We start from the raw sequence: 24,261 nt of genomic DNA, 5'->3' as shown, positions 1-24,261 counted from the left end.
AAAGAACGTTGAATTTTGAAAGCAAACAAAATCTGAACTAATAGGATTGTAGGTTAGCGGGGTGGTGGGAGGTGGGAAAATGGTTGCAGGTGAGTGGACCTTTTGTCTCTTGGCATCTTACCCTTGGGGAGCGAGTGGATTAAAAATGAGGTAAATGTTGCTGAGCAAGGGAAGAGAGGTGGATAAAGGGCTTGAATAAGTAAGGAGCAAAAGGGAGGGTAATAATGGAGTGAGGGTGCGATAGGAAGGGGAACAGGTACTGGGAAGTTGGACTGTTAGGGAAACGCAGTGGAAGCAGGAGAGTCTGAGGAAGCAATAGTGATTGAGGGAAGGGATGGGAAGGAAGCTGCTGATGACCACATTTTCCCTGCAATCTCTACCCGAATACAGCCTACAGCTGTTGGTGGCTCCTCTCCATGCCATACCAACCACTACCTCCCACTTGAAAGGAAAAAAGAAAGAAAAAGACACAGCCAGAATCAGAAGAAGACAGAGAAAAGCAAAAGGAGTTAAGGGTAGCGAAGCAAAAGAAAAAAGGCAGAGACTGAACCAGACGAGGAGAGACTGCGAAACAGCAACATAAAGAGAGCGGAGACAGGATTTATTTTTCAAAATGTGTATAAACAATTGTATGTAGTATCGTACGTATAAATTATATAATAAAAGTACGTGTATCAAAAAAATGTATTATTTGTGTCAGATTATGAGGTGATTCAATGGAAGCATGGAGTTTGATATGTGACAATTGGAAAGGGTAGGCCAGGGAATTGCACTGAAATGACAGAGAGGCATTAAGTGTTAGAGGAGGTAACCATTAGTCTCTGTAGCGTGATAGTGGAGAGCGGAAAAGAGGTTGTGGTGGTAAGTGGTTGCTAGATTTTGAGTGACAGGAAGTTAGAGAAGGAAATTTGAAAGACTTCCAGACATTTTGGTGGTGGCAACATGACAGAACGGAGCATCACAGGGATGCAGGTCCTGGCCCCACAAGGAAGTTAAGGCATCCCCCTGCCCCGGAATCCCCCCTCCCCCCCACCCTCTCATGAAACTATCCCAGAACTTCCTTCATCACACTCCTTTGCATGCCGATGGCTGGCCATGGGAAATTTATGCTCATCCAGTACTGGCTGTTAGACAAGATTCAGTTAATTAACAGGAAGATTATGGAAAGTACAGGAGGGAATTGAGAAAGTTAATACGGGAGGCAAAGGGAGGTTACGAGAAAAGATTAGTGGCCAATATTAAATTGAACCTTGAAACATTTTATAAACCTTGGAGCCTAGAAATTTAGGGGTTTAGTGCCGGCCATTAAGACCCATTTTGATGAAAAAATGGTGGCTTACTCGCTTCCGCCCACTTCTGGCAGGTCCTGCAGTGACTGCCATTTTGGGCAGGTTGGCAGTGCTGTCGTTGTCGATGCTCGCTGCAGAAATGGAAATGAGGCAGATCGTGACGTCAGTGAGTGTGCAACGCTCATTTGATGCATGATCTGCTATTTTGGATGTCGCCGCTCCACTTACTGCCCTCTCTTATTCATGACCAACTGATCAAGCATTCAGCAGCTGGAAGGAGCCCCCAGCAATGCTTTTTAAAGGAATCATCAACAACAACTTGCAGCTGACATGGTTTCTCAGTTCGACTGGCTCTGTCTAGGTTTCTGCAACTCTTGCAGCTTTCTAAACTTGTTTATAGTTCCTGAGGTCACAGGGAGTGTTGCTGCAAGTGGAGAATGCCTTGATTCTCATTTAAAGGCTTCTGCTCACACCACTTGCTCACAGTCATGGGGGCTCTACTTGCAGTCCCCTGCACGCATCTTCGGGAGAGGGAGCAGAGGCAGCGAAGAAGAGGAGAAGATGCTCGCAGAGGGAGGAGGAGGACTCTCAACAGGAGGTCTTAACCATCTAGGGTCTTCCGAGAGCACTTCTCTTTCCTCCACTTCAGTGAGGAGCATTGTATTAGACGTCTCCGCTTCACCAAGGAGGTGGTCACAGAACTCTGCCATCTGCTGCAACCAGATCTACCACCTCAGAGCAGGTCGACCACGACTCTCGCAGTGGCCCTCAATTCTTTGCCAGCGGATCCTTCCAGTTTGCAGCTGGAAGACATAGCTAACCTCTTACAGTTCGCCATCCATCGCTGCATCCGGGAGGTCACAGAGGCTCTGTACTCCAAGAGAAGGGACTACATTGTCTTCTCTCAGAACAGAGAGAAGCAGGACGAGCGCGCATGAGGACAGCGGGCTTCCCCATGGTGCAGAGTGCCATCGACTGCACACACATGTCTTTGTGGGCACTGTATAACAATCCTGAGCTAAGAACATAAGAAATAGGAGCCGGAGTAGGCCATTTGGCCCTACGAGCCTGCTTCGCCATTCAACAAGATCATGGCTGATCTTCTACCTCAGCTCCACCTTTCCCAGCACTATCCCCATATCCTTTAATTCCCTTCGTTCCCAAAAATTTATCGACCTCTGTCTTGAATATACTCAACGAATGAGCATCCACAGCTCTCTGGTGTAGAGAATTCCAAAGATTCACAACCCTTTGAGTGAATAAATTTCTCCTCATCTGAATCCTAAATGGCCTACTCCTTATTCTGTGACTGTGACCCTGTGTTCTAGATTCCCCAGCCAGGGGAAACATTTTCCCAACATTAACCCTGTCAAGCCCCTTAAAAATTTTATATGTTTCAATGAGATCACCTCTCATTCTTCTAAACTCTAAGGAATATAGGCCTAGTCTACTCAATCTCTCCTCATAGGGCAATCCCCTCATCCCAGGAACCAGTCTAGTGAACCTTCGCTGCACTCCCTCTAAGGCAAGTATGTCTTTCCTTAGGTAAGGAGACCAGAACTGTACACAGTACTGCAGGTGTGGCCTCACCAATGCCCTGTATAATCGTAGTAAGACTTATTTACTTATATACTCTAATCCCTTTGTAACAAAAGCTAACATACTTTCCTAATTGCTTGCACTGCATGTTAATTTTCTGTGATTCATGTACAAGGACACCCGGGTCCCTCTGAGTGCAAACATCCCAGTTTCTCATCATTCCCAAAATATTCTGCTTTTTTGATTTTCCTACCAAAGTGGATAACTTCACATTTCCCCACATTGTATTCCATTTACCATGTTCTTGCCCACTCAGTCAACCTGTCTATATCTCCCTGCAGACTCTTTGTATCCTCCTCGCAGCTTACTTTACCACCTAACTTTGTATCATAAGCAAACTTGGATATGTTACACTCAGTCCCTTCATCTAAATCATTAATATAGATTGTAAATAGCTGAGGCCCAAGCACTGATCCTTGCGATACCCTACTAGTTACAGTCTACCAACCTGAAAAAGTCACGTTTATTCTTACTCTTTGTTTTCTGTCCATTAACTAACCCTCAATCCATGCGAATATATTACAGGAAACTTTGGTTTATCCAGAGGTTAACTGTCCGGAATGCTCGATCCACCGGCAAAATTCAGGAGTCGGTTCAGTAAGTTTTTTTTTCTTTTTGTTGCTTTTTTTTCACCAGTCAGGCTCTGCAAGGTCTAGCTAAAGCTGTTGCTTAGCTACAGAGATGCTTGCAAGCTACGGCCGACTGTTTAGAAGCTGTTGCTAAGCAACCGGGTTTGTTGCTAGATACGGAGCAAAAGAGCTCCGTATGTTTTAACATTACCGCTGGTTTGTCCGGCAGTTTTGATGGGACGGCAACAGCTCGGTCCCGTCGGTGCCGGATATCACAAAGTTTCCTGTATCCCCAATCCCACGAGTCCTAATTTTGTGTAATAACTTCTTGTGTAGCACCTTATCGAATGCTTTTTGAAAATCCAAATACACTACATCCACTGGTTCCCCCTTATCCATCCTATTAGTTACATCTTCAAAAAACTCTTAACAGATTTGTCAAACACGATTTCCCTTTCATAAAACAATGTTGACTCTGTCTAATCATATTACGATTTTCTAAGTGCCCTGTTACCACGTCCCTAATAATAGATTCTAACATTTTGCCTACTACTGATGTCAGGCTAGCTGGCCTATAGTTCCCTGTTTTTTCTAGTCCTCATTTCTTAAATAGTGGGGTTATGTTTGCTACCTTCCAATCCTTGGGGACTGTTCTAGAATCTAGGGAGTTCCGGAAGATTAATACAGTGCATCCACTATCTCGGCAGCTACCTCTTTTAAAACCCTAGGATGCAGGTCATCGGGTCCAGGGGATTTGTTGCCACTTAGTCCCATTAATTTCTCCAGTACTATGGGGTCAATTTTCAGTGTGCCATGGAGTCGGGATTGGAGGCGTGCGGGGGGTTAAATTCCTGAATTCGGGGGTCCCAACACCATCCCGCCCAAAACCCGCCTCCATGTAAGTTTCAAAGGAGGCGAGTACCCGCCCCGCACTGGGACCCGCCGACCGGAGGCGGGAAGGGATTAGTGCCAATTAACTGCCTGTTAACAGATAGTTAACAGGCAGTTTTTAGCCTAATCCCTATTTTGAAGGTTGTCGTGTGGGATTCCCGACGGCTCCAAACCACGCCAAGTTAGAGGAGTCGGGCCGTCGGGTTGAAGGACTTGGAGGGGTCGAGATGTCGGTGTTCAGGTGAGTGATGGGTGCATGAATGCAAAGGTAAGTGTGTTTGGTGTGTCTAAAGTGTGTAAAGAAATTTAAATTACCTGTACTTACCTTTACAGCCTTCCTTCCTCTAGGTTTCAGGAGTCCATCATTCAGCCGGCACAGAAAGCAGAATGGCTGCGATCTGTCAAAAGTGACAGCCTTCAGCTTTCAGTGCCGGTGAGATTTCTAACTGAGTCTGCGTAGAAGGACTCAGGTTAGAAGTAAGACTGTCAGTGTTTGACAGCTTCAAACAGCTGTGAAACACTGATATTTCATCTGCCAACACGTCTTGACAGATGAAATTTCAGTCTGTGACATCACCTGTTGCCAGGTGGCCCTTAGTTGGCCTGCTGATCCCGCTGGGCGGGCTCAACAAGGTCAATCAAGTGAAAATCGCGTGGATTGGCCGCATCTCGATGGAGGCGGGACTACAACCCCGAAAGTTGTAGTCCCGGCTCCTTCCCAACTTCTGAAGTAAAATCCAGCCCTATGTCTTTCCTTATACTGATTTCTTTAAGTTTCTTTTGCCTTAAAGGATTGTATATTTGTTGTAAATTATGTATTAATTCTTAATGCTAGCCATTGCCGTCTACCGTCATACCTTTTAATGTAGTTTCCCAATCTACCTCAGCCAACTCGCCCCTCATACCTACGTAGTTTGCTTTGTTTAGATTTAAGGCTCTAGTTCCGGATTTAACTAAATCATTTTCAAACTCAATATAAAATTCTATCATATGGTCACTCTTCCCTAAAGGCCCTTTCACTACAAAGGTTATTAATTAACCCTTTCTCATTGCACAATACTAGATCTAAAATAACCTGTTCCTTAGTTGGTTCCTCAACATACAGATCTAGAAAACCATCTTGTATACATTCCATTAATTCGTCCTCCACACTATTACTGCAAATTTGGCTTGCCCAGTCTCTATGTAGATTAAAGTCCCCCCTGATTTACCGTATTACCCTTGTTACATATGCCTCTAATTTCCTGATTTATACCCTACCCTACATTACAACTACTGTTTGGGGGCTTATAAACAACTGCCACCAATGTTTTCTGTCCATTGCTGTTCCTTAGCTCCACCCAAACTGATTCTACTTCTTGATTTTCAGAGCTAAGATCCTTTCTCTCTACAGTCTTTATCCCATCCTTTATTATCAGGGCTACCCCTCCTCCTTTTCTATTTTGCCTGTCTCTTCTAAAAGTTAAGTATCCTGGAATATTTAGTTCCCAATCTTGGCCACATTGCAAGCACGCCTCCGTAATGGCTATTAGATCAAATCTATTCATTTCTATCTGCGCTATTAATTCAACTATTTGTTGCAAATGCTTCGCACATTCTTTAGCTTTGTCTTCTTTCTATTTTCCCCTGATGTCACCTTAGTCACTGATGCCCTATTACTTTGAACATAAGAACATAAGAAATAGGAGCAGGAATAGGCCACTTGGCCCCTCGAGCCTGCTGTGCCATTCAATAAGATCATGGCTGATCTTGGGCTCAAAGCCACTTCCCCGCCTGCTCCCCATAACCCTTCACTCCCTTATCTTGCAAAAATCTGTCTATCTCCGCCTTAAATGTATTTAATGACCCAGTCTCCACAGCTCTCTGGGGCAGAGAATTCCACAGATTTATGACCCTCTGAGAGAAGAAATTCCTCCTCATCTCAGTTCTAAAAGGGCGACCCTTTATTCTGAAACTATGCCCCCGAGTTCTAGATTTCCCCACGAGGGGAAACATCCTCTCTGCATCTATCTTGTCGAGCCCCCTCAGTATCTTATATGTTTCAATAAGATCACCTCTCATTCTTCTAAATTCCAATGAGTATAGGTGCAGCCTGCTCAGCCTTTCCTCATAAGTCAACCCCCTCATCTCTGGAATTAACCTAGTGAATTGGCTCTGAACTGCCTCCAATGCAAGTATATCCTTCCTTAAATAAGGAGACCAAAACTGTATGCAGTACTCAAGGTGTGGTCTCACCAATACCCTGTACAGTTGTAGCAGGACGTCCCTGCTTTTATACTCCAACCCCTTTGAAATAAATGCCAGCATTCCATTTGCCTTTTTGATTACTTGCTGTACCTGCATGATAACTTTTTGTGTTTCATGTACAAGGACCACCAGGTCCCTCTGAACTGTAGCATTTTGTAATCTCTCTCCATTTAAATAATAATTGCTTTTTTATTTTTCCTGCCAAAGTGTATAACCTCACACTTTCCCACATTATACTCCATCTGCCAAATGTTTGCCCACTCACTTAGCCTGTCTATATCCCTTTGCAGGTTCTTTGCGTCCTCTGCACAACTTGCTTTCCCACCCATCTTTGTATCATCCACAAACTTGGCTACATTACATTAATGTAGATTGTAAATAGTTGAAGCCCCAGCACCGATCTCTGTGGCACCCCGCTAGTTAGCGTTTGCCAACCGGAAAATGACCCATTTATCCCGACTCTCTGCTTTCTGTTAGTTAGCCAGTTCTCTATCCATCCATGCTAATATATTACCCCAATTCCGTGAGCTCTTATCTTATGCAGTAGCCTTTTATGTGGCACCTTATCGAATGCCTTCTGGAAATCCAAATACACCACATCCACTGGTTCACCTTTGTCCACCCTGCTTGTTACCTCCTCAAAGAACTCCAGCAAATTTGTTAAACATGATTTCCCTTTCATAAAACCACTATATTATGCTTTTCCAAATGCCCTGCTACTGCTTCCTTAATGAAGGACTCCAGCATTTTCCCAACGACAGATGTTAGGCTAACTGGTCTATAGTTTCCTGCTTTCTGTCTCCTTCCTTTCTTAAATAGGGGTGTTACATTTGCGGTTTTCCAATGGCTGAGACCTCTCCAGAGTCCATGGAACTTTGGTATATTGCAACCCATGCATCCACTATCTCTGCAGCCACTCCTTTTAAGACCCTGGGATGCAGGCCATCTGGCCCAGGGGACTTGTCATCTTTTAGTCCCATTATTTTACCAAGTACTTTTTCCTTAGTGATAGTGATTGTCTTTAGTTCCCCCCCCCTCCCTGTGGCCCCTTAATTATCCATTATTGGGATGTTGTTAGTGTCTTCTACCATGAAGACAGATACAAAATATTTGTTCAGAGTGTCTGCCATTTCCTCGTTCCCTATTATTAATTCCCCAGTCTCATCCTCTAAGGGACCAACGTTTACTTTAGGTACCCTCTTCCTTTTTATATACCTGTAGAAGCTCTTACTATCTGTTTTAATGTTTCTTGCCAGTTTACTCTCATAATTCATCTCTCTCTTTATTTTTTTTAGTCATCCTTTGCTGGTTTTTAAAAAATTTTCCAATCCTCTGGTCTCCCAACAATCTTGGCAACATTGTTTGCCTTTGTTTTCAATTTGATACCATCCTTTACTTCATTAGTTAGCCACGAATGGTGCTCCCTTCTCTTAAAATATATCTTTCTCACTGGAATATATTTTTGTTGAGAGTTATGAAATATCTCCTTAAATGTCCACCACTACATTTCAACTGTCTTACCCTTTAATTTATTTTTCCAGCCCACTTTAGCCAGTTCTGCCCTCATGCCATTGTAATTGCATTTGTTACTCTCTCTGTCCCTTCCTGACCCACTCTGTTTATTTTTACCCAAAACTCTATTCTGCTCTCGAGCCTTGACATTTCTCTTGCTGCTTTTATATTTACTCTTTCCCGAATCCTTCCACCCCGTCCCCCCACCTTCATAAGTTGTCTACTGCCCTCTTTATTCGGTTTGTCAGCAATCTTCCAGCTACCACGTCAAATCTGAGGGTGGCTGCTCGAAGACAAGGGATAGCCACTCTGCATCTGGCTGATGACTGCCCTCCACAACCCCACCACTCATGGCCAGCAGACAATCAGGGTGCTCAAGCAACGGTTCCACTTCCTTGACTGCTCGGGAGGAGCCCTCCAGTACTCGCAGGAGCGGGTGTCCCATTTTGTGGTAGTCTGTTGCACGCTCCACAACTTGACCATCATGAGAGCGCAGCCCTTCCCACCAGGGATTGCGGGACCACCTCAGGAGGAGGAGGAGGAAGAGGACAAGGGGGAAGAGGACGAGGAGGAGGAATAGGAAGAGGAGGGAGAGAGGAGGCAGGCAGCAAATCCCTGTTCCAGATGGTCTGTCCGTGTTCGCCTCCTCAGACTCCGATTCCAGTGAATGAAGCTGCAGATCCATGCTTACACAACTTGCCCATCATACCATCCCTCTGTCACGGAACATCACAGCGTCCTCCTGGGCACAAAGCTGAAATGAGAGCCACCACAAAACACATATTCCAAACAAAATTCATAAAGTTATCTGAATACAATCAAAATTACAATATCAACTAATCACCCTTGTGCATTCCCTTAAGGTCTGTCGTTCATGTGCCTTTACCTACTCTAGTGCTCCCCCAGTGGCTGTAGTATGGCTGGTGGAAGGCTGCTGACTTTGAATGGGGGAGACTACAGACGACTTTGCATGATGACCTCGACCAGCTGTGGACGTAGAAGGCCCGGCTGTAGACTGCACTACCTCAGCATGGGCGGCAGCATTCTGGTCTGGCTGGCTGATGGGCAGCAACAAGGGCAATGATGGAGTGGCAGTATTGGGAGTAGGAATGCTGTCATCCTGAGAGGACAGCAGGTTCTTGTTCCACAGACCCACTGCCACTCCCCTGGGAAGGCGCCTCAGTATTCCAGCAATCTGTTGGAGGACAGATTGCTGGCCTGCTGTGACACCCCGCAAGTCCCTTTCGACACTCGTAAAAACCCAGTGATGATGGCAGCAGTCTGAGCTTGCTTGGCAGTAAGTTGAGCCTGCAGGAGAGCAGTCTGAGCTTCCACTGCAGCACTGAGGAGTTGGGCTGCTTCTGCTTGTGCTGCGATGGAAGCTGCAACATTGCACATCACGCAGCATCATGGTTGGGTCCACAAGGTCTCTCCTGGAGTTGTCCATCATTTCCATCCTGGAAATCATGGGCTTCAAGCTTTGTACAAAGCCTCGTCCAATGTTGCAGCCGGACTCCTCCATGCTCCTTGACACTGATAAGAGGCTCTCTGCCATTGCACCTAGCATTTCCGTGTGCAAGCCCATCACCCTTCTTCTGAAGGCTGCCCCATCGAGGTCATCATTTGAGTTGTGTGCAGCAGAACTCGTGCGTGAACTCGCACCCGAGCTACCCTTTCCCCTGGCCTGGCTGCTGCCCACTCGTGCCCGGTGCCTCACCGTGTGCAGATCCCACCTCTATGCTACCCTCTAAATTCCACACACTGCCATTTTCTGAGCTGGTGTCTGCAAATGTCAGTTGCAGTGCCGATGTGACTTCTCCTCCTCCATCACTCTCCTCCACAACTTCAGGGACAGGCTGGCATGCTGGCAGTTCTTGGGTATCTGAAAGCAGAAAAGCACAAGGGTTGGTTTGTGGTGAGGGGAGGGGTGGGGCAAGCAAGATATCCATGTTTACACCATCAGCAGCTTGTAAGTGAGAAGAGATTGTGGGATGAGGGGAAGTGGGATGTGAGAACAAGGATTAAGTATGACCATACTGTCATTATCAGCAATGGCATCAACTGTTCCGGTGGCCACGGACTCCGTCACTACCCCTCCAATAATGTCAAGCACCGATTCGGTGAGGTTCTGTATTGCGCCTTGGCCAGCTCCCGTCTGCTGTTGGTCCCTCCTGTTATGTGCCACCTTTGCCTACAAGAGAAAGGGAACTGTGTCAGTGAGTGAAATGCAATGTGTTTGGCGATATGCCTGCCATAGTTGAATCGCTGTCAGTGTGTGCAAGGTGTGAGATATGGGTGTGAGTGTTGCAGCAGTGGTAAGGCTGTGAGAGTGAAGTGAAGCCATGATTGTGAGGTATGAGTGGTGATAGGTAGAGATTGTTGGTAGGTGATTGATGGGGGTGTGATGCATTGAGCAGTGTGTGAGGCTTGTGGTGCAGATGGTGGGATATGGCATTTGCTGAAGCCTTCACTCACCTTCACCTGCCTTGTGGGGTCATTAAACTTTTCTCTGCACTGAATCCAGGTCCTTGGGACCATTCTGGTGGCTGTGACGTAGTCAGCTATCTCCTCCCACAGCCTTCTGCAAATGGCCTCCTGCCACCCTGCGGGTACAGGACAGCCCGCCTTCATTGCACGGCCATGACTAAGGCCTCCAGTGCAGCATCTGAGAACCTTCTTGCTCACTCCCCTGGTTGCTGAGCCATTGCTTGCTGTACAATGACAATGAGGTGCTTCTGCAACAAAGCACCTCCCCTTTAAGTAGTGCAGAGAGCCTCAGCCAAATATTATTGGCCATTAGACTGCACCTGATATTGGCCCTGATATAAGCCAATCATCAGTGAGTTTAGCGCTGAGATCAGCGCTCCAATCATTATAATGAGCAGGCAGCATGAATTTTGTTTACTGCCTGCACCACTTTGAACGGGCGCCAGCAAATCGCACTGGCCTGTGACACCGCCCGTTTTTGTGCCATATCCAATTTCTCGGTCAAAGCGGTTTGTCTCTCTGTCTGTTTGTCTGTCTGTCTTTCCGTCTGTCCGGCTATACAATCAAAAGTTATAGAGCGTACCTACACATATGTTATACCAAAAGAAAGCTTATCATTAGGGGACTCTAATAGGCATATTTACTTTTTGGTCAGACAAAAATTGTTCCGACAGTATACAAAAAAGGTACAAAAAACGGCAACATTCCGCTCATTAGCGTTGAGTGACGTGATGGTTGACCAACCGTACAGGGGATTAACCTGATGGTTGACCAATCGGTGCGTCACGGGGGGCATTTCATTGCGTGTGTGGGCGGGCCTAATCCTGAGCTGAGGTGAGTGGCCGCCATCTTGATTCCTAACTCTTCATTTATTTTTCCCACTTTCTGCGTGTTTATTTTCAAATCTAGATTTCCAGCAAAAAAAAAAGTTGCTTTTAAAACACAATTAAATTGTTTTTAAAAAAAAGTTAATTAATTTGTAAATCTTTTCTCTAACCTCATTAATTTTCCTACCTTTCACCCTTTTCCAGGGTTACCCCGGCTGCAGGCCTCGAAGCCTCGGCCTCTCCTCCCCAGCCACGCCTGAGCTAGGCACCTCCCGTCCCGCTCAACAAGCGGCCCGCGATTGCTGCCATCTTTGAAAAGGCTGGCAGGGCGGACCTGAGCCGAGCGTAGCCACTGCCGCCATCTTTGTAAAGGCTGGCGGGGCGGTACGGAGCTCCGCGGAGCCATCGCCGGCGCTGGGCTTGGGTGCTTTGTGGCCTGCGGCCGAACAGCGGCTGCGGAGCTCGGGCTGCCCGGGGCGCTGGGCTCGGCTGGGCCATGTCAGTGCGGGTGTTCGCCTCGGCCAACGGCATCAGGGTGACGGCCGAGGCCGCCAAAAGCGTCCAAGGGAACGCGTTCATCCAGGTGCTGAGGCCCGGGCCTCGGGGCGGAAAGAGGGATTGGAGCAGGGGATGGGGGGGAGGAGGGAGAGGGGAGAGGAGGGGGAGGGAGGAGGGGGGAAGGAGGGAGGGGGGGAGGAGGGAGAGGGAGGAGGGGGGGGTGGAGGGAGAGGGAGGAGGGGGGTGGAGGGAGAGGGAGAGGGAGGAGGGAGAGGGAGGGGGGGAAGAGGGAGGAGGGGGAGGGAGTCGGGGTTTCATCAATTAGGGGCATTTCCTAATTAAGAAAAAGTCACAGAAACGGATACAGATTTATTGGCATCATTCGAACAACCAGCAAAGATTCAGCATCAAACTATGTCTGAGTTTCTGCTTCACACAGGCAGTCAGAAGCTGCAACGTAAGACTTCAAGCATTACTAACTACACCCTGGATCCCAAATATTAACCAGAATTATATTGAATGTTAGAAGTATTTTAAAGTACATAAAATTTAAATGTGGAACAAGTAACAGTATTTTGAAATTATTAAATCACAGATTAAAAGCCTTAAGAAAGTGGCTCCTGATTCCTCCGGTCAGAGTGTAGCTGGCTTCATTGTCCTATAACACAGTCATCATCGCAATATAACCCACGGTCACCGCGGCTGGGCTCTAAGTCCAAGCCCTTCCCCGCGGTCTCAACCTTCCCGCCGACCTCACAAAATGGCGGCCGCCCTTCTTCACCCGCCGGGCTCTGAGTCCAGCCCCTTCCCTCACTCTCACCTTCCCTCTCTCTCTGTCTCTCTCTCTGTCTCTCTCTCTCCTTCCCCCTCTCTCTCTCCTTCCCCCCCCAGTCTCTCTCTCTCTCTCTTCTCCCCCCAGTCTCTCTCTCTTTCTCTCTCTTCCCCCCAGTCTCTCTCTCTCTCTTCCCCCCAGTCGCTCTCTCCCCCCACAGTCTCTCTCTTCTCCCCCCAGTCTCTCTCTTCTCCCCCCAGTCTCTCTCTTCTCCCCCCAGTCTCTCTCTTCCAACAACAACATGCCCTCAAAAAAACCCTCAGCACCGCCGGGCACTCCAGCTAGTAAAGTATAAAAGGTTAGCTAGGGAAAAAGATGGGCCTCTTCAGGACCCAAAGGGAAATCTTCATGTAGAGTGAGAGGACATGACCGCAGTATTAACTGAGTGCTTTGCATCTGTCTTCACAAAGGAAGCACATGATGTGAAGGTTAGAGGAGAGGGAAGATATGGACAGGGTAGTAATAGACAGAGAAGACGTACTAAAAAGATTAGCATTACTGAAAGTTGGTAAGTCACTTGGTCCGGATGGAATGCGTCCTAGGTTGCCGAAGGAAGCAAAGGTAGAAATAGCAGGGCCATTGGTCACAATCTTTCAATCCTCATTGGATACAGGAGTAGTGTTGGAGGACTGGGGGGTTGCTAATGTTATACCAGTATTCAAGAAAGGGGAGAGGGATAAATGGGGAAACTATCGGCTAGTCAGCCTAATGTCGGTGGTGGGGAAGTTATTGGAAACCATTATCAGGGACTAAATAAACTTTCATTTGGAAAGGCATGGGTTAATCAAGGAGAGCCAGCATAGATTTTGTAAAGGCAAATTGTCTCTCACTAACTTGATTGAATTCTTTGAAGTAACAGAGAAAGTTGGTCAAGGTAGTACAGTAGATGTTGTATATATGGACTTTCAGAAGGCATTCGACAAAGTGCCACACAGGAGGCTTGTAAGGAAGATGGAAGCCCATGGAATTAAGGGGAACTTGGCAGTATTGATATGGAATTGGCTCAGTGACGGGAAGCAGAGGGTGGTGGTGGATTGATGTTTTTCCAGAGTGGGAGCTGGTTTGCAGTGACGTTCGCCAATGGTCAGTTTTGGGTCCATTACTCTTTTCAATTTTTATAAACGACCTATACTCAGTGTCGGGTGCAACATTATAAAGTTTGCAGATGATATGAAACTTGACATTAGTAAATAGCGATGACAATAGTTGTAGATTTCAGGATAACATAGACAGAATGGTGAAATGGGCAGAAGCATGACAGATGGAGTTCAATATGGAGAAGTGTGAAGTGATGCACTTTGGGCGGACTAATATGAAATGACAGTACACTATAAATGGCATGATTTTGAAAAGTGTAGATAAGCAGAGAGACCTTGGGGTCCACATACACACATTCTTAAAAGGTGTCAGGGCAAGTTGATAAGGTGGTTAAAAAAATATATGGGTTACTTGGGTTTATAAATATAGTCATAGAATATAAAAGCAGAGATCGTGCTAGAACTTTATAAATCACTGGTTAGGCCTTAGCTGGTGTATTGTGGACAATTCTGGGCACCACATTTCCGGAAAGATGTAAAGGCCTTAGAAAGGGTACAGAGGAGGTTTACCAGAATGTTACTAGGGATGAGGGATTTCAGTTATGAGGAGAGGTTGGAAAAGTTAGGACAGTTCTCCTTGGAACAGAGAAGGTTAACAGGGGACCTAATAGAGGTTTTCAAGATCATGAGAGGTTTTGATAGAGTGGCTAAGAAGAGAAGAAATAAACTATTCCCTCTGGCGAGTGGGTCAGTAACCAGGGATCATAGATTTAAAATCATTGGCAAAGATCTAGATGGGAGATGGGGAGAATTTTTTTCCCACTCAGAGTTGCCAGGATCTGGAACGCTCTACCTGAAACGGTGGTGGAAGCCGATTCAATAAATAGTTTTTAAAGAGAGTTGGACAGGTACTTGAGGATGAGGAACTTACCGAATTTCGGAGAAAAAGCGGGGATGTGGGCAGAAAGCACGACTGCTCTTTCAAAGAGCCAGCACAGGCACGATGGGCTGAATGGCCTCCTCCTGTGCTGTAAGTTTCTATGATTCTAAACCTCTCTGTCTCTCTACCTCTCTTTCCTCCTTTAAGACGCCCCTTAAAACCTAATTCTTTGACCAAGCTTTTGGTCATCTGTTCTAATATCTCCTTATGTGGCTCAGTGATATATTTTGTTTAATAATGTTCCTGTGAAGCTCCTTGGGACGTTTTAATATGTTAAATGCACTATATAAATGCAAGTTGTTGTTGTTGCTGCTGCATCTAACCCACTGTTGAGATGATGTGAGGATAGTACCCTGTTTGGGACTCCGTGACACCCTCCCCAGAGGATGGCAATCCAGTGATGTCCTTGAATTACAAGTTGGCTGCAGGTGTCCTTGAGAGATTGCAAAGCGCTGCAGCTGGCTTTCTGCTGGCCTGGAGCAAGCTAGGTTGGCCTCAGTCATCGGTAGGTAGGTGTCCCAATGTCTTCAGACATATTTTGGTGCCTGCCGATCTCCCCATTTTTCATTTTCTACCACTTGAAATATATGGCGCTTTAAAAACAAACTGATCATAAGGAGTAAATAAAAATTGGACGCAAAAATTATGCTGACAATGCATATTATGGATAAAAATGTCAGAAATCAGGAAATAAATCTCTGAAAGAAACACAGTATTAAAAAGGTACAATAGATATTGCAACTAAATAACATTTCATTTTGGCAATTTCAGAGTTCCTTTGCACATGGTGCTTCCTGTCTTGTTTTGCACACTTTGTACAAAAATAATAAATTGCAGGACAACAGAGTATTACAGTTTAAACTCTTTTATGAAGCATCAGGTCTGAGTACTTACTCATACAGCACCGTGTGGACAAGATGGAGTTAGGACCCTGGGTCTTCCAAAACAATAGCAGTCCTTACAGATGCCTGCAGGCCAATGACAACTCAGCATGTGATCACATGTGAATATAATAGGTATTCCTTACAGATGCCTGCAGGCCAATGATAATTCAATATGCAAATATTACAGCCCCTTTCTTTTAAAAGAAAAATGTTATGCATTACTTTTAAACCTTTCTTCTACATAATGTTCTCAGTGGCATAAACATATAAGTAAACTCAGCATTTAACTAGCACTGAAAACATCTCAACGTTTCAATAACGATGTACAGTTTTTTTAGGGCAGCGATCCGCCTACACCCTTTGACAGTTCACAAGTCAAGGATAACTCTAGGCTTGACCTCTCGTCCCGACCTTGTGTGGTATGGAACTGAGCATGCTCCTGAATCGGTCAAAAAATCAGCTTCAGGTTTAGGTTCAGGTAAGTATGATGTGTTTTGTGTATTGCTCTGTTCATCACACTCTGTTGAACTGATCCTCTCGTCGGAATGACGGTGTTGTTCCTTGGTGTTCAGGAGGTGACTGCGATTGCAGCGGTACACCTGTCCTCCTGGGGTGCGGATGTGATACGATCGCTAAGTGTCAGCTGGCTGGACGATGACTGCTGGCTTCCAGTAGTCATGCTCCTGGATTCTGACGGATTCTCCATTGTGCAGCAGCGGCAGTAGTCTAGCTGACCTGTCATTGTATCTCTTTTGGTGTTGCTGTCTCTGTACACGTTTTGCATGCACTTGCTTACAGCTGACGACCTCTGGCTGCAGCTGCTGGTTGGTGCTTGGAAGGATTGAGCGAAGTCTGCGGCTCATCAACAGCTGTGCTGGTGACTTGAAGTTGTCAGCCGGAGTGTTGCGGTACTCAAGGAGACTGATGTAGGGGTCTCTTTTGTCCGCTTTGGCTTTGTCCATGAGTGTTTTTGCAATCTGGACAGTTTTTTCAGCAAGACCATTACTTTGAGGGTAATGTGGGCTTGATGTGACGTGTGAAATCCCATGCCTTGGCAAACGACTCGACCTCTTTTGATTTGTATTGGGGGCCATTGTCTGAGACTGAGGTCTCTACCATGCCATGCCTGGCAAAGGCTGCCTTTAGCTTGTGGATCACAGCTGCAGATGTGGTGCTGTGAAGCTTGTCCAGTTCAAAAAATCTGCTGTAGTAATCAACAGTCACTATGTAGTCCTCATTGTTCCATGTGAACAGATCCGTTGCCACGACCTGCCAGGGCCTGTCTGGGATACGGTGAGGTATCATGGGCTCTTTGACATTTGATGGGCGGCGTTCTAGACAAATGGAACATTTTCCGACAATGTCCTCAATGTGTTTGCACATTCCGGGCCAAAACATAATGTCACGTGCTCTTTGCATTTTTCCATGCCCATATGTCCAGCATGAATTTTTGTCAACATCTCTTCTCTGAGACTGGTAGGAATGATGATTTTCTCCCCTTTGAAGACGATTCCGTTGATTTGTGACAGTTCATCTCTGTGGTTCCAGAATTCAGATATGCTCTGAGGGCATTTCCTCCTTTCCTCAGGCCATCCTTCATGTATGACTTTGCTCAGCAGTGTGAGTTGTGCATCTTTCTCTGTTCCTGCTCGGATCTCCTTCAGTTTTGAGTCACTCACAGGTAAGCTGTTGTACACCATGTGCACCTGCACATCCATGCCTTCACTGAGGCTGCTGTCCTGGTAGCTAAGAGACTTTCTGGAGAGCGTGTCTGCGACAGGAATGTCTTTGCCTGGATGGTGAATGATTGTGAAGTCGTACTTTTGTAGCTGAAGGATCATTCTCTGTAGCCTTGGTGGGGCTGCGGCTAGTGGTTTCCTCATGATTGACTCGAGGGGCTTGTGGTCGGATTCCACAATGACTTGTCGGCCATAGACGTACTGGTGGAAACGCTTGCATCCAAACAGAATTGCATATAGCTCTTTCTTGATTTGAGCATAGTTGATTTCACTGTCTGAGAGAGATCTGGAAGCGTAGCCGATGGGCTTTCCTTCTTGCAGTAATACTGCGCCTAGTCCGTACTTTGACGTGTCCACTTGTAGTCTGAGCTCTTTGTTGGGGTCGAAGTAGGCAAGAACTGGTCCTGGTTCTCTGGTGATTAGGTCTTTCATTTTCTGAAATGCTGTGTCATGTTGTTTGTCCCACAGGAACTCATTGGATTGTTTGAGCAACTGACGCATGGGTGCGTTGATTTCGGAGAGGATCGGGGCAAACTTGGCTAAGTAGTTAACCATGCCTAGTACTGTCTCTAGCTCTGCGCGGTTCTTCGGCGGCTCCATCTTCTTGATGGTGGAGATTTTCTCTGGATCCGGCTTAATGCCATCAGTTGAGAGGCGATGCCCGAAATAACTGATCTCGGTGGATCCAATTATGCTTTTCTCGGGGTTGAGCCGGATACCTTTCTCCTGTGATCTTTGTAGCATCGCACGGAGGTTCCTGTCATGTTCCTCTCTATTCCTGCCATAGATGAGGATGTCATCTACGATTGTGACTACTCCGTCGAGGCCTTCATAGGTTTCGTCGATCTTCCGCTAGAATTCATCCTTAGCTGAGATAAGACCAAATGGTAAACGCAGAAATCGGTAGCGTCCAAATGGTGTGTTGAACGTTGTTAGCTTAGATGACTCTTCGGTGAGCTTGATAGTCCAGTATCCTGATTGTGCGTCCATTACACTGAAGTAACGTGCTCCCACTAGCTTGGGTGTGATGTCATCTAGCGTTGGTAGAGGGTAGTGAGGGCGTTTGATAGCCTTGTTCAAATCTCTGGGGTCGAGACAGACTCTGAGCTTGCCTGTACGTGGTTTCTCAACCACTACTAACGCGTTGACGCACTCTGTCGGTTATGTTTCCCGGACGATGATTTCTGTATTCTCCATGCTCTGCAGCTCCTCCTTCAGGCGACTACGTAGAGCAAGGGGTATCCTTCTCGGTGGGCAAACCACAGGGGTTGCTGCTGGGTCAAGGTGAATAGTGCATTCACCTGGGAATTGTCCGATTCCTTTGAAAATGTCAGCAAACTCCTCCATGACTGTCTGCTTCTCAACTGGTGCTGTCAATGATGGCACTAGCTTGACGAGGTCCATGTCTAAACATGCCTTTAGACCTAGCACTGGAGGTGCTCGAGTGTCAATAATGTAAAAGTCCAACATCATGTCGCTTTCTTTGTACTTGCATTTCATCACGCATGTGCCTTTTACATTGAGCTGCTCACCCCCATAGTCGGTCAGTCTGCGTGAGGTGGGCTGTAGCTCACACTCATCCTTCAAGCTGTGATACTCACTCAGAGGAATTACATTAGCCTGAGATCCAGTGTCTAGTTTAAACTTAAGCTCTTTGCCCTGCTTTCCTATCTCAATATCGGCAAGCTCAGTCTCTGAAATCTGTTTTTTCTGTGACACAGTATCAATAAACAGTTCCTCTGCATTTGGCTCTCTATCTGGCATTTGGCTGTCGCTCACTGTGTGTACTGTTTTTCCGAAAACAGTCCTGAAAACTTTAGCAAAGTGGTTCCGTTTACCACATTTAGTACATTGCCTTCCTTTGGCAGGGCAGTACTCCTTTTCTCCATGCCAGTTGTTTCCACAATATCCACAGTTTTTGAAACGTTTTATGTCTGTGTCGCCCATTTTTAGAACTCTGAAACACGCACTCTGGGCGGTGTTCTTTGGTGTGTGTCTATTAACTGTGTGCACTGTGTGTTCACTCGAGCTGCTTGTGGCGCCGGTTATGGTTTTCAACTGTGCTTGTGCTATCTCGTGCGATCTAGCTATGTCCATAGCTTTGTCCAGCGTTAGCCCGGACCCAACATTCAAAAGTTTTTCTCTCACTTTAGCTGAATGTATTCCAAACACGATGCGGTCTCTGACCATCTCATCTTTATCTGCATATACACAGTCTTTTACCAGCAGTTTTAACTCAGTCACGAACTGTTCAAACGACTCACTAGCTCCTTGTACTTTCTCCTGAAACTTGTACCTAGCGAATATTGTATTTGTCTTGGGCATCACATATGCTTCAAAACAACTTTTCAATACCTTTGCTTCATCTGTGGTGAGAGACCATGTGTTAAAAATGTGTCTCCCTTTTTCTCCGATCCACAGGAGTAGGTAGCTGCATCTTTCTTCCTCCCTTTGCTTTTCAACGGACCCGAGAACATCTGTTCCACGTGTTGCTTGAACTTGCACCAACCATTCTCTATGTAAGTTCAAAGATCCCCAATTCATTCGAGGTAAGGGAGCTCCAACGATGTTCATTTCAAATCCCTGTTCTGACACCATGTCTTGTTTTGCACACTTTGTACAAAACTAATAAATTGCAGGACAACGGAGTATTACAGTTTAAACTCTCTTATGAAGCATCAGGTCTGTAAGCTTTCTCAATCATACAACACCGTGGGGACAAGATGGAGTTAGGACCCTGGGTCTTCCAAAACAATAGCAGTCCTTACAGATGCCTGCAGGCCAATGACAACTCAGCATGTGATCACATGTGAATATAATAGCTATTCCTTACAGATGCCTGCGGGCCAATGATAATTCAATATGCAAATGTTACACTTCCCTTCCTCCCATTCCAACAGTGGCGCATAAGGAATAAGAGCCAAAAGCTGCAGAATTATGCTTGGTGTTTGTTTTAATATTCTTGTATCAGTTTGGGGACTTAATGCTAAGGCACAAAATTGGGCACAAGAATGTCAGCTGACTAAATACAGAAAACTGCTGAATTACAATCAAGTAGGAAATAGGCGTAGGGTCTCAATTCTATGGTTTCACCCAGTACCCTTTACACAGCTTCTTTCCCGATGTGCAACACTACTGAATCTACCCTGTAATGTACAGTAATACTGGATGATGTCGTGTGCCTAAAGCTGGCCTGCTGTATTTTGCAAAGTACAAATAGCAATGGGTACCCATCATACTGTGATGATCTGTTTGAGATTATAATCAGATTTCTTCACTGTATAAACAAAAAACTGCACATGATGGAAATCTGAAACAAAAACAGATTTCTCGAAATGCTCAACAGGTCAGGCAGCATCCATGGAGAGAGCAGGTATGTTCTCTCCACAGATGTTGTCTGACCTGCTCAGTGATTCAAGCCTTTTTTACTTTTGTTTCTTCACTTTATGGTTGTCTATTGTGTGAGATATTATTGTGTAATTTCTTTTTCTTGAATAGGTTTGTTGGAAGCTTTCTTGAATAACAATGCATTGTTAGACCAGATTCAGAAGTGTCTGGAGGCCTATCTTGAATCTAAACGAGTGATATTCCCCAGGTTTGTGCTCTTCTTATACTGGTGTATTTTATTCTATTTATGGCAGAAAGCAGAAGGGGTATTTTTATAAGAAATTTGAATTAATGTATTTTTCAAAATTTACCCCACCACGTTATTTTTGTCCCGTCATACCAACTACGGGCAGGAAGAAAATCTCTTCCCAGGATGGTGCCAATGCTGATCGGTAAGCAGTCCTGAGGATGTGCATGTGAGAAGTTTATTTTTCCCCTTTAACTTTCTCCTCATCTCTGCTGAGAGTTGCTGACTTGTGCTGGGATGTGTTGGCTTCGGCCCACCAACCTGGGATGTCACCTCTTCAAAAGTTTATATGGTTGGTTAGGCAAGCTCTACCCTTTGTACAGTCATATTGGCAGTCCTGCAATGGTTTCTCCCCTTGCTCCAGCAAGTCGACACTGGCTGTGCCTCGAGGCTCCATACTTGGCCCCTTCTTTTCTTGTCTACATGCTGTTGCTTGACAACATAATTTTTAGGCATGGGATGAACTGAAGACACCCAACTTCTCTCATTGTTTCACTAATATCAACAACCACAAGTTGCTCCACCAGCATCTCCATTGCTTCATCCGAAAACCTCGACCCTGCTGGAGCTCCTGTTGGCTGCTGTCGCACAGTGTTGATTCTCTTTGGCTTTGCCTCTCCCTCTTCCTTCAAAAACCTCCTCAAAACCTATCTCTCTGATCTTATTTTGGTCGGCATACCAATCCTTTTCCCTCCACTTCTAAGTGTGAAGTTATTTTAGTGTTTGTAAAGTGCTTTGGGATGGCTTTATTGCATTAAATATGCTAGACAAGCGCAAGTTATTATTTTCATCCGGGTTTTGTTTCTGATTTGTTTTGTTTCTGATTTATGATTCTGTTCATTTTCTGATTGTTGAGGTTAAGCCAATAGACCGGTAATTTCTAAGTATGCCTTTCTTGAATATGAGGGCTATAATTAATTGCCTGTTTCTTGCCTGCTGAACCCACTACTTGTGCTCATTGGTTCCCTCAGTTGAGGAAGCGCACACAACGTGCGTTTCTCTGGGGTTTTCGCTGAAGTTACACTGTATCATTGGGAGAACCCTCGTGGAAATTCACTCCCAATATTTTTAATATATAATTGAAATGGAGAAAGAGCAAAAAAGGATGTTTGTAGTTCTTCTTGATTATTTGATTCTTAAAAGGGTTCCTTCTTTTGAAATAGTAAATTCTTAAACTGAGTCGGAGCTTCAATAGTTAAAGGAGTTGAATAGTAAACCACTAATATTATTACTGTTATTGTTTTGTCTTTTCCCATTAGTAAACCCCGATATGATTCATTAAGCCTATCCTTTTAAAACACTGCAGTTAAACAAACCTAGGTAACTCTTGACGAACGTTGTTCTTTGTGAGGTGAACTGCCCTCCTTTTTTAGATCATTGTAAAAGTGCCGCTTTTACAAAATATACTTTTGATATTAAGTTCTAGAATTAATATCTGATCCCCTCTGTCTGAATCTGGCTCTTAGGTTCTACTTCCTGTCTAATGACGAGCTGCTGGAGATTCTGGCTCAGACACGCAACCCACAGGCTGTCCAGCCACATCTGCGCAAATGCTTTGATGCAATTTCAAGACTGGAGTTTGCACTTGCTCCCCAGGGTGAGGAGAAAACAACTGAGGGAGAACCTGAGAAGGTGTACACTAATGATATCTTGGCTATGCTCTCGCCTGAAGGCGAAAAGGTAAGGATGCTTTTATTGGTAATAGCTGGCACTGTAGAGGACATTTTAGAATTGTTAGCCAATGGTATTAAGGAATATGGGCCAAAGTATGGAGTTAGGTCACAGATCAGTCATGAGCTCATTGAATAGTGGAACAGGCTCGAGGGGCTCAATGGCCTACTCCTGTTCCTATAATTTCATTAATTGGCTTTTAACAAGCTCATGAATGTGCATTCATGCTATGCCACAGAGTGGTCGGGTGTGAGCTTGTGCCCTTGATTCATCATATGCAGTGTCTTCATCCTTATCCATATTACCCCGTAGGAATGAACAGAGGTAATCTGTTTCTTGATAGAGAAGTAGGGAAATTGATGTGTGTGATACTTTCACACCTTATAGCGATCCATTACAGAGCTATATTGGAAGTAGGTTTCCCTCTTCTGTAGGGGAACATTGAATGTCATGGGGAGATTTGAAAATGGAAAAGTGAGAAAATGCAAAGTAACTTAAAAAAAAATTTGAATTCAAAAATAAGTAAAGCCTATTGAAAAGAACTAGTGCTTTAAAATGAGTGAGAAGCTGTAATAAATCAGTTGGCTATGTGAGCTCGAATTTAGAATTTCTTTGGAAAGAGCATATGAAGGCTGATATGTAATAATATAATCATTGCTTAGTTAAAATAACCATTTTGTTTCTGCATTACAGGTCAGTTTGGGAAAGGGACTTAAGGCAAGAGGAAATGTAGAAGATTGGCTTGGAAAGGTAGAGGAAGCTATGTTCTCATCTCTCCGACGTATGTGCAAAGCTTCAATCGCTGATTATCAAACCCAAGCCAGAGTGCAGTGGGTGGTGTCTGGACATCCTTCTCAGGTATATGAGAATTTCCTCGCTAACCTTCCTTTTAGGAAGGTGGTGGCTCATGCTAATGTATGGTTCCATGGATTGCACCAACCCTGGTATTTTGTCCAAGTGGCCATTTTTCATGTATCAGCCTGGGTAGTGAGCACAGGCAGATTCTTTGCCTATCTAGGCTGCCGTAGCTAATCCTTATGTTGTCCTCATGCCATGTCTACATACATACATATAGGGTTTCTGGGTAGTGTTCAGAACTGGGGACGCTGGCTGTTTTTTCCCCCTCTTCCATAGCCCAAGGATGTGGTGACCAATTGTGGTGCATCACTATTGTTTCTTAAGACCAGCTTACTCAGCACAGATCTGGAATTGAACCTGGGACCTGTTATGTAAGTCTCACTAACTAACTAACTAAGTGATGAATTTACCTATCAAGTCATTGGACCAGAAAAACCACCTTGTTGAACAATAGTGAGATAATATTCTGATTTACAGGTATCAAGGCATTTGGGAAGTTACATACTGTTAACCTTAGCCTTTTGCTACTGCCAGTGCTGGAATATCTCAAATTTTGATGAACATCATTTAACTTCCGTCTGGTGACACCCAATGTAAAGTTGTTGGAATCATTTGTATTCTGCTGCCCCAACAAGGCATTTTCGGTATGCCAATGCAGTAATAAATTTGACATCATATATTGGTGGCTGTAGATACAGTGCAAAATGGAGTTGAGTAGGAGACCACGCGTTATAGAATTAGAATAAT

General features: G+C 45.2%; 1 protein-coding gene across 3 annotated transcripts in view; it reads left to right on the top strand.

Annotated features, from left to right (window-relative positions):
• dnah6 (dynein, axonemal, heavy chain 6) overlaps positions 1-24,261 on the top strand; it is a 1,317,984-nt gene that overhangs the window by 696,769 nt on the left and 596,954 nt on the right. For all 3 annotated transcript variants that reach the window (XM_085993638.1, XM_085993630.1, XM_085993647.1), the window contains 3 exons: positions 20,850-20,946; positions 22,452-22,665; positions 23,350-23,514. In XM_085993638.1, the coding sequence (XP_085849764.1) occupies positions 20,850-20,946; positions 22,452-22,665; positions 23,350-23,514 (476 nt within the window). The remainder of the gene's footprint in view (positions 1-20,849; positions 20,947-22,451; positions 22,666-23,349; positions 23,515-24,261) is intronic.

This window comes from Somniosus microcephalus, chromosome 1 (genome assembly GCF_052327205.1).
Source record: "Somniosus microcephalus isolate GS21.2 chromosome 1, FLI_Smic_1.0, whole genome shotgun sequence".
Taxonomy (NCBI): domain Eukaryota; kingdom Metazoa; phylum Chordata; class Chondrichthyes; order Squaliformes; family Somniosidae; genus Somniosus; species Somniosus microcephalus.
This window is presented reverse-complemented; position numbering and strand designations above follow the sequence as displayed.